Here is a 10,758-nt window from a genome sequence, read left to right on the forward strand (position 1 = left end):
AAGGGAGCCCTATGTCCAAGTGTAGAAATGATTCCCCACTTTTGTTGGGGATAATGGTGAGATTGAACATGGAGATATCTGTTCGTGTGGGTAGGTTTTCTGTAAATTGAAATTTTCAATTTCTCAGCTGAATGGGTCAGTTTAACATCAAAAAAAGGAAGAGAACCATTAACTTCTAACTCAGCTGTAAATTTTATGTTTGGATGTTGATTATTCAGATGGTCTAGGGCATTGGTCGCCAAAGGAGTCAATATGACATTATTAGTAGTCGATTGGGGGTCGACAGAAAAATATAAGACATCATTGTATTGGTAATATTTAATTCAGTTAACTTGGATTACCTCCATGACAAAAGACATGGAGGTAATGACAACGCAATTAAGAGTGAATCGTGGGATCAGTACCTCCATCTTACAGGTCCATGAATAGGACCTGTAAGATGGAGTAAGGCATGAAAATAGTTACTGAGGCCAATCAAGTAGGCCAAAACGATGTATTACCAATAAATGGATGTTGGTGGTTCCTGCCGGCTGGCACAGTGGAGCGAGATTGCAAACACGTGCACGGTTCTTATTTACTGATACTTATAAGTATTCGATCCCAGTCTCATTTTTGTGCATCGACATACAAGTGAGCGTTAATGTTCTAAAATTCATCAACATACATATTATAATTCAATCGTTATTCATTCACGAACTAAACTTTTCTATGTTGAAGAATTGAGCAGCGCTGGTAGTAATACTAGTAGTACCAGTGATATTACTAGCGATAGTAATAGTAGTAGTAGTAACATAATAATATATACTATATTATACATACAATAAACACTGTAACTATAAAATAAACAATCTAAAAACTCACATAAGCGTCTTTTTTTGCTTGTCCTATTATAATTATGTAATAGTAAAATATAGGGGGGTCGATAAAAAGTCAAGAAACTCTTGAAGGGGTCGACGGGAAAATAACTTCGGCGACCCCCTGGTCTAGGGAGTTCCAAAGAGATTCATGGCCGTGGCCCCAAACTAAAAAAATGTCATCTGTGTATCTTTTCCAAATTCTAGGTATTAAAGGGAAGGAGGAGATAGCTTTCTCTTCAAAATCTTCAAGGTTGATGTTAGCAAGTATTGGTGACAATGGGTTTCCCATAGCTAATCCAGAATTTTGTTTGTAGATAGTATCTCCATACTTGAAATATCCTGAATGAACACAGTGATTAACATGGCTATGATCTTCTTAGATAATTTATTTTTTAGTAACAAGAGAACTTCTTCAGTAGGAACATTGGTAAATAAGGAGACTATGTCGAAACTGGCCAAGATTTCTTCTTCCTTAATAGAAATATTTTTAAGGCTAGAGACAAAATCCACGGAGTTTTTTATAAAAGATGATGATGACTTATTGGAGAAACATTTTAGAGATTTAGCAAGAAATTTAGAAAGGTTGGAGAATCAATGCCTTCTACAATTGGTCATAGAGGAATGTTTTCTTTATGAATTTCAGGTAATCCATATAATCGGGAGATTAATGGATGGAGAGAATGAATGTTCCTAGGGAATTCTGTTGTTGTTCTCAGAAGGTTGTTTGTACATTTATGAAGTTCACAGGTAGAATCTCTTTCGAGGATCGATTAAGTGTCAGTTTGTATCAAGTCTGGTATCTTGTGATAATCTTCAGAGTTGAGCACAACTGTAGCATTGCCTTTATCCACCAGAAGAATAATGATGTCTTTGTTATTTTGTAGTTTCTTAATAGCCTGTTGTTCTAGTGAAGATATGTTGTCGATGGGAGGTTTAGCGTTGTTAATAATGAAAATGGATTCCATACGGAGTAGGCTTGCTTCTTGGGCGGAAAGGAAGGAAACAGCTTTATCAATCCTCATAAGTAATAATTCTTTTGAGATTGATCTCAGAGATAAAACGAAGTTGAGACCTTTGGTGAGAACATTTTTCTCAGCAGTTGAAAGGTTATGACTAGATTTGTTGATAACAACTTTATCTGGGTGGAGGTGTAATTTAGAGGTTAATGAGTTTTCTTGTTTTTGTTTTAGAGATTCAAATTTTTTAATTAGTTTCAGTTTGTTCTCATTCTGAACTCTGGAAGCTTGAGATTTGCTTACCTCTTTAAGATGGTTCCATGTGTCATTATCTAGAGAATGTTCAATGTTATTAGATAATGCAGTTTTTTTTAGCAAATAAAAAAAGGCCAAAGTGCGTTTAGCATCAAAGATTCTCTCGGAGAGAAGATCCAACTTCGCTCTATGATAAATCCCACTAGCATGTTCTGTTTTGATGGTTTCTTTGAAAGAAATAAAACTTGGGAAGACGGCATGGAATCTGCAATGTTTTAAAAACACTAACCTGTTGATATTCAGACCAATTCTCTTTAGGGTCCTTTGGAAATCTCTGATGTTTCGATAAGTTCCCTCGTCATAAGGATTAGAGATATTAGAGGACTGATTTACTCGGTTGAAATACATGTTTTTTAGAATTAAATGACTGGGAAACCAAGATGAGAAATAAAAAAAAAAAGTTTTTTAATGGCACAACTAGTTTCATCTTTTACAGACTTCTTCAGGTGCAAAAAAATAACAGAAATAACCAACAAAAACCATAAAGGAATTATCTCTAAACAGCACAAAAACGTTAGCGTATATATATTTCAACGTTAATGTGTTGACGTTTGTGTATTTAAAAACATTCTCTCTCTGACTTCATTATTGTGCATATGCGTGTGCTCCAATTCTCGTCTACACCAATACTTAGATAGCAGCGCAATGACAGTCCGATAGGTTGTAACTCAGGTTGCTGTTGAGATGTATAGGATTAAGGATGATTTCTTTAGATTCTGTTATCTTTCTTTCTAGTTCATCATAACAATGGAAAATATTATTAGACTTGTCCCATAGTACTGGATGGATTCAGTTCTCTTCATTGAAATTTACGGAAAACAGAACATGGCTAAACAGAGCACTGGCTTTCTCCCATAATTTATGTCTCTCTTGTGTTCTTCAGTCCGCAACTCAATGGATTTCTCTGTTTGGCCAAAGTATGGTTTACCACAGTTGCCCCAAATCTGGTATACACTGGGATATTTAAGGTTGTTATGTCTAGTTTTAGGTAAGGAGCGGAGTTTCAGTAGCGGTGTGAATAAGGTCCGTATGTTGTATCTCTGTCTGGATGATATATTTTCACAAAGTGATCATTCTGTAATTCTACTATTTCTTCAGCTTCTTCGATCTCCTTACAAATGTAAATACTGGAGTTATCTTTCCATAATCATTTTTTGTTTTACTTGTTACATAATGAAAGAATACATTTCTTTAGCATACTTGGATGATTTTGTTTCATAATCAGATTTTGCTTTCATTACCATGTTGGTTACCTTTTTTGCTTATGCTTTGCACTGCTCATGAGTTCGCTGATCACATTTCTTTATATTCCCTCCACAACACTTTTTTTCTTTCCTTTTTGTTTTGTTTCATAATCAGATTTTGCTTTCATTACCATGTTGGTTACCTTTTTTGCTTATGCTTTGTACTGCTCATGAGTTTGCTGATCACATTTCTTTATATTCCCTCCACAACACTTTTTTTCTTTCCTTCTGACTATGAATATTCAGTGTGATAGTACTTTCAAAATCTGGGTCTCTCTCTGGTATGAGAGAGTAGCCTAGCAGGACAATAATTAGTTCCTTCAATTCTCACACTAAGTATCCTCAAATGCAGCCTTCTTACTGAACCTTTCTTGTTGGTTGCAATTCCCCCCATCTTCCCTGAAAATACAGCATTATTCATTATAATTAGCTTATATTAATTATTGAAATATCTGCTCGGGTTCAAGTATTCTTTGATATTTTAGATCTGAGAAACTACATTCAGCATTCTTAGATTAAACTGAGAATTTACAGCCTAAAATCCCTGGTCTCCCTCATTCAGAATATATTCTCTCACTGAATAACACTTTCTCCAAACATATAAGTCCAGAGCTATTCAAGAAGGCATGCCATCATTCATATAAAATGCTTTCATCTATCAAATTTCCTCCATTTGGGAATGCCAAGTATAGTAAAAATGACAGCTCATAATAACACAAAACAATATTATCTGCTAGGCCAAATGAAATGCAGAAGTTCAACCAAAGACTGTTTGCCTCAGTAAAACAGATTTTGAAAACAAAATTAAAACATCAACAAAAACCATCACATTTCATTTCATTATTTAAATACTTTTTCAGTTAATTTATTCAAATTATTTTTTGCCGTTATTGCTATTTGAAAATTGCAAAGGCAATTTCTGAAAACACACCATATTCCACTATACAGTTTGATGAAGAGCTGTATGCTATGCAATATTTCCATGAGTCTGTGGCAAAGAGTAAATTCTGCTTACATGGTAGAATAGAGGGGGGGAGGATAAGCAATAATAATGTGTTTCAGTGTCAAGTACAAAATAAGGATGGTGTCCATAACTAAGTGGGTAAGATACAAACACACCGCTTATGAACATTCTGTCTGCACAACAAACTTATGCTACAAATAGCATTTTTAACTAAGAAAAAAATTATGGATTAAATAATATTTTAGTATTTTGTATGCAGTGGAGAGCTATTATAATTCTAATAATGATAATTATTATTATTATTATTATACACAATATAAATTAATGTTGCAAAACCAATTGTACTGGAGTCACAGACTAGGAAAGAGCAAACAAACAAAAACATATACAATGTAACTGGTTAATTAACAAATGAAAACTAATTCTGCATTTCTACAAAAATAATATAGCTGTTTTTATAAAATATGACAATGGTGCATAACAGTCAAGTATTTGAGGTCTTTAGAAATCCAAGAGCATTTTTCTTTCTTGAAATTTTAGTTTGTAAACAGAGTACAGTAAGAAGAGAAAAAGTGTGATTTCCATTTCACATCCTCTTCACTTGAACATCTCATGTAACTGTCCTGTAGATCAGCATATAGCAATATCTAGCATATCTGGAAATACCTTGTTTTCACCTTTCATTTGGTGATTCTGTTTATTTAATTTAGTTTTCCATATGAAAAAAAAAAACATATATAATGACTATGTGCTCACACTTATATTTAAAACATGAAAATGGTTTATGTGCTCTAAAAGAGAAAAAATTAGAGTGAGAGAACAAAGATTGTCAGTTTGGAAGCCACAACATAAGAACAGTATGTTCTTCAATAGCTAATTAATTGGTTATTAAAGGACACACTAACAAGCAAAGATAAGGAAGTTATCATTCCTTTTGCAAGGATTTAATAAGACCACATTTGGGTTAATGTGCACAGATCTGATCACATGTATTCCTTTGGGATGAGGAAGTAGTGAAGAGAATCCAGAAGTCACAATCTTAGTTATTCACATTATATCAAGTACATGTACACTATGTTGACATAAAATATTTGGACACCTTACGTGCCATGAAAATTTCAGATCCTACACATGCAAATATTCAGGGAGTATCTGCATAAGTCTGGTAATAAAAGGTGGTATATGCTGCATGTTTTGCACTGTACTCAATGTCAAGATGCCATATTCAGCTTAACTGACAGATTTCCAACATGAGATGATAGTTGGGCATCACATCAGTGATCTTAATGTCCGTGACATTGCTGCCCATCTCAGTATACCAAAATCCACCGTTGCTTATGTCATTCATAGATGGAAAGTTGATGTGCTATCACAGCAGGAAAATGCCCAGGGAGGCCACCAACACTCACTGACCAAGATAAACGAGCTCTGTCTCAGAAGGTTTGAACATCCCGCACGTCATCAGCATCAGACCTTGCAGTCAACCTGAAAAATGCTGCAGGGACATCTGTCAGCACAATCAAATGTCTGCAGACAGTTGATTGTAAACCTTAGATTACCACAGCAGAGCTGCTGCAAACAAGCCATACATCATCCCCCCCCCCCAATACCAAATGACATTTGGACTGGTGTTTTTCACATCCTTCCTGGACTGTATATGATTGGAAAAGGGTTCTGTGGAGCAATGAATCATACTTCCAAATGTTTCACTCTGATGATCATAAATGGATTTGGAGATTACCACCCAGGGAACAGTTCAGGCAGAATTGCATCATTCCAACTGCCAAGTTTTGTGAAGGCTTGGAAATGGTATAGGGTGTTTCAGTTGAATGGGACTTGATCCACTGGTGTACGTGCCCCAAACCATGACGTCTAATGGCTACCTGGACCTCCTGGAGAACTTCATACTTCAATGCTGTGGAAGTGACCCTTGCATGTTAGCATGACAATGCTCTATGCCACATTGCACTGCATGTCCGAGACTGGTTTCCACAAAACAACATTGACATGTTGGACTTCAACCCCATCAAACATCTTTGGAATGAATTAGAACACAGTATTTGCTCCAGACTACAGCATCCAACATCAGAATCAGCATTGGGGTAGCTTTGCATGAGGAATGGAAGAATATTCCTGTTGCAATGTATTAGAAATTCTTTTAAAGCATTCCCCAAAGGGAAGCTGCTGTCATTCAGACCAAAGGTGCTCCCACTTGGTACTAGAAATGTAATTCAAATGCATTTTTTTTGACCAAAACTCTGTGTACAGATACTTTTGTCAACATAGTGTATATGGAATACTCCCTATGAGAAAGATAGGAGGTCTCCAAGTTAAAAAGGCTAGTTGACAGACAAAAAAGAGTGAACATAATACAAACACATAAGTTATTAAAGGGATTTTATAGGATTGACACGGAAGACTTTCAATAACATGGGAGGAAATGAGAGAACAAGGGGATCACCCCCGGAAAATAGTATAAGTGTGGTTAGCAAAGGTGTGAAAACTATATTTTTTTTGCTTGGAGAGTAGTGAATGGGTGGAATGGGTTGACAAAGGCAGTTGTAAATGTTTCTTCAGTGAATAAGTTCAAGGAGAAGTATGATAGGTATTGTGTGAATAATGGTTAGTATAGGCTAACCAAGATGAGTCTAACTCCATTGAGATGTCTGAGAAAATAATAATAATAATAATAAACCGAATTGCATAGGGGAAAAAAAAAATGAGTAAGACACACATTATAAGCACATGATTAAAAAATTGTATAAAATATAAAAATAGCCACATTAAAAGAGCCAAAATGTGATGAAAATTACTATTTTCACTTAGTTAAGAAAGTATGTTATTTAAACTTATGCACTTCAACACATACCAAGCATACTATATATATATATATGGCAGTTCTTGAGGAGAACTGCCATGTGTGTGTGTGTGTGTGTGTGTGTATATATATACAGCAGTTCTCCTCAAGATGATTTAGATCATAGCTTTATGGAAGTTTCCTCACCTATGGAATGTCCATCCATTCCTTCCATGGTACTTTACGCCTTTTAGTACCAATGTTCCATGTGCTTGGGGACCAAAATTATATCAAATGTGGTTTCCCTGATAATTTTTACTCTTGATGATAAGCACACTTTCAGGTAAAAGTCAATCATAATAATCAAAATAATAATCATCATTATTTGAAACCAGTCAAAACTGGTCTAATAACTCTTTCCATAATGCATAGCAATATACACATCTGAAAGGAAATGTGCTTTGCATTATGGGATACTAAGATATAGTCAACAGACTCTATATACAAGTCCATAATTATGATCTATAATTTGTTACCTCTTTCTTGGATCCAACTCTATGTAATGGAATTCCCTTGCCCTATTTTCACTTCTTTGGGATCCTGCCAGTTCTCAAAAACAAACAGCCTTGGGTGCTGCCATTCATTTCTCCTGTAATTTCTTAATATCCTAAACACTTCAAGTTTATTTACTTCTAATCACATATGAATCCTTGAAATAATGCAGTGACATCAGTCACTGCATTATCTCTGTACAGAGAAGAACACTCTCACAAAGTGATCACTCAGTAATTCTGCTATTTCTTCTGCTTTTGTTCTCTCTACCATATGAATTCATTAACTTTTTCTATCAGCTGCTTTCTTTCACTCACCACATAAAAAAAGAAATCTTTGGGATTTCCTTTGGCCAGTTCAGCTGACCAAAGGAAATCCTCTCATAATCTGCTTATGCCTTCCTCACCATGCTGGTCACCCTTCTTGTCTGTGCTCTGTACTAGTAATGTGCCTACTGATCACTTTTCTCAATAATATAGACTCTATAATATTTTGTTTTTTGCAACTCTTGCATCATGATGCTACTCATTCATTTAAGACCTGCTTGCTTTATCCTCCTGATCCTGGGTATGCATCCTGATGCTGCTTTCTGCAAACATCTCATGACCATTTTACATGCATTTTCTAATATCCTACTCTTGAATTTTCTTATGCTGCTCTAAGTTGAATGAGGTTATCCATAATCATCTATATCGTAGTTCCATATATACTGTATATATACCCATCTATAAAAAGGGAAATAAAACTGAATTTCAGAATTACAGAGGTATTTCCCTACTGAGCGCTCCTGGTAAGATTTATACAAGTATACTTGAGAAATGGCTAAGAAAAATTGTGGAAGGGAAGCTTGTTGAAGAACAAGCTGGATTCAGGCCAAATAGAGGTTGTTAAGATCAGATTTTAATTTTAAGACAAATAGTTGAGAAATCTTGGGCATATAATAAGGATTTGTATTTAAGTTTTGTTGATCTGGAAAAGGCATATGGCAAGGTACCAAGTGGGAAAACTCTTCAAAACACCACAGTTATACAGTGTAAATGGGACATTTCATCAAACATTACATAGTATATTTAAACTGTGAGTCAGCAGTTAGAATTGAAGGAGGTACAGGAAGATGGTTTGATGTTAAATCAGGTGATCAACAAGGGTGTACATTATCTCCACTGTTATTATCTATATGGATCACGTTATGAAGAAGAGTGGTATTAAATCTGATATCAAAATTGGAATCTTAGCTCTTTACTTTATGCAGATGATGTTATACTTCTGAATAAATCCAGCACAAGTCTGCAAGATTCCCCGACTAAATTGAATAACGGTTGTAATAAATTTGGAATGAAAATCAGCAATAAAAAAATGAAGACAATAAAAACAGGCAGAAACATTGAAAACCTCAATCCTGAATGGTGAACCTATAGAACAAGTAAAACATTTCAGCTACTTAGGCACAATTTTTAGTGAAGATGGTAAATTAAATATGGAAATAGACAACACGATTAGTGAAGCGGATATGGTAGGAAGTCAGATGAATAAATTTATGTGGAATAAGAAAGAAATTAGTCAAAACACTAAAATTAGCTGTTTACAAGACACTGTTCAAACCAATTTTAACTTAAGGATCTGAGAACTGGGTTACAAATAAAACACTTGATCAAAGACTGGAGACCTCTGATATGAGAGTTCTCAGAAAGAGTAGTGGAGTGAACAGATGGCATCAATGGCAATATCATATCACATTAAAAATAAGGATACGAGGAAAGAACTTGCCACTGTTAGCATTCAGGAATATGTTAGTAGAGCTAATCTCAGGTGGTATGGTCACTTAAATAGAATGGGGGGAGGAAAAGATTAGCAAGAAATGTTCTTTGCCAGGATGGCAGGGAAAAGACTCAGAGGAAGGCCAAGATGTAGGTGGATTGACTGATTGATAGAAGACAGAAATATAAGATCTGATAATGTTGGAGTCTTCATAGATAACAGTGTAACTTTTACATATAGTACTATCATTATTATCCTGTACTCCCCCTGAGGATACATATCAGGAATTTTGAAAATTCCACATGTATTAACCACCTCCAAGTTCAAGAATGCATGATTACTTTCCCCAATCAGAGACAAAGTGGTTACTACAGATAAATTCTCTGATGTTATCACCATATCCAATGCTCTATGGTGTGAAAACATCGGAGAATTTATCTGAATATGCTGTTTCAGGTAATATCTCTCAGTAGCTGCATGAATTCTATTTCCATCATTCTACTTTCCTCTGTAATCTGATTCTGCCTTTCTTCCCATGCTAGTCATTTGTCCTGTTTGTGCTCTGTACAGCTCTTGAATTGACGGATCACATTTCTCGTTATGTACTCTCCAAGTTCTCCTTTTTTTTTTCACATTTGATGTCTGTAGACACCGTATGGTCATTCCCGTACCTCACTGGGTTTTGGGAGTGAAGCCGTCTGCTAGAAGAAGTGGTAGGGCTGCAGATGCTCTTTACACACAAAGTTAGTAGGACAATCACAAACATCTATGCCCATGATGGAATTCGAACCTGTTTCTTGGCTGAAGAGCAGATACGCTAATCACTTGGCCAACCAGGCCAACTCTATTTCATTCCCACCCAATTAATTCTAGTGATCCTATATACAGATACTATGTGATACTGGTTCTCACAAATTTCCCTTGATATCTTTTAAAAATGATACTGCTCCAAGCCATTTCCTATACTTGTCAAAATCACTTTCTCTCTCTCTTGCATTCTCTATCTATCTTTACTGAAAATTTCATATTCTTAAAATGCTAAGTCAAGAATGCATGAGCACATCTCCCCAGAATGGTTAGATAATTTAAACTTTTGATAAAAAAAAAATCATTTTTCATCCATGCAGAAATGGATTTCAGGATGAGCATATGTTGATGTTTTCAGATTGACAAGTTGGATATCAAGTAAGCTTAGAAACCTGCTCTCAGAAGAAAGTTCATTCAGTTTTTTTTAATTCTCAATCTAAGCAAGTTTATAATCTCCAATTTATATGAATCATGTTTACAACAGGAAAATATGGATAATTCCAACAGA

The 10,758-nt window shown here is 35.2% G+C and overlaps 1 protein-coding gene across 1 annotated transcript; it reads right to left on the reverse strand.

The window, feature by feature from the left end:
* Positions 1–1,627: 1,627 nt before the first annotated feature.
* On the reverse strand, positions 1,628–2,476 carry LOC150100216 (uncharacterized). The gene has a single exon (XM_090402611.1). It carries the CDS (start codon positions 2,474–2,476, stop codon positions 1,628–1,630), a length of 849 nt encoding a protein of 282 aa, XP_090258737.1.
* Between the last annotated feature and the right edge of the window lie 8,282 nt (positions 2,477–10,758).

Source organism: Typopeltis vanoorti, chromosome 13, assembly GCF_054136105.1.
Source record: "Typopeltis vanoorti isolate ZY-2024b chromosome 13, IOZ_Tvanoo_1.0, whole genome shotgun sequence".
NCBI lineage: Eukaryota > Metazoa > Arthropoda > Arachnida > Uropygi > Thelyphonidae > Typopeltis > Typopeltis vanoorti.

Coding starts and splice junctions, on each gene's coding strand:
- LOC150100216 (XM_090402611.1), bottom strand. CDS start 2,476: ATGTATTTCAACCGAGTAAATCAGTCCTCTAATATCTCTAATCCTTAT.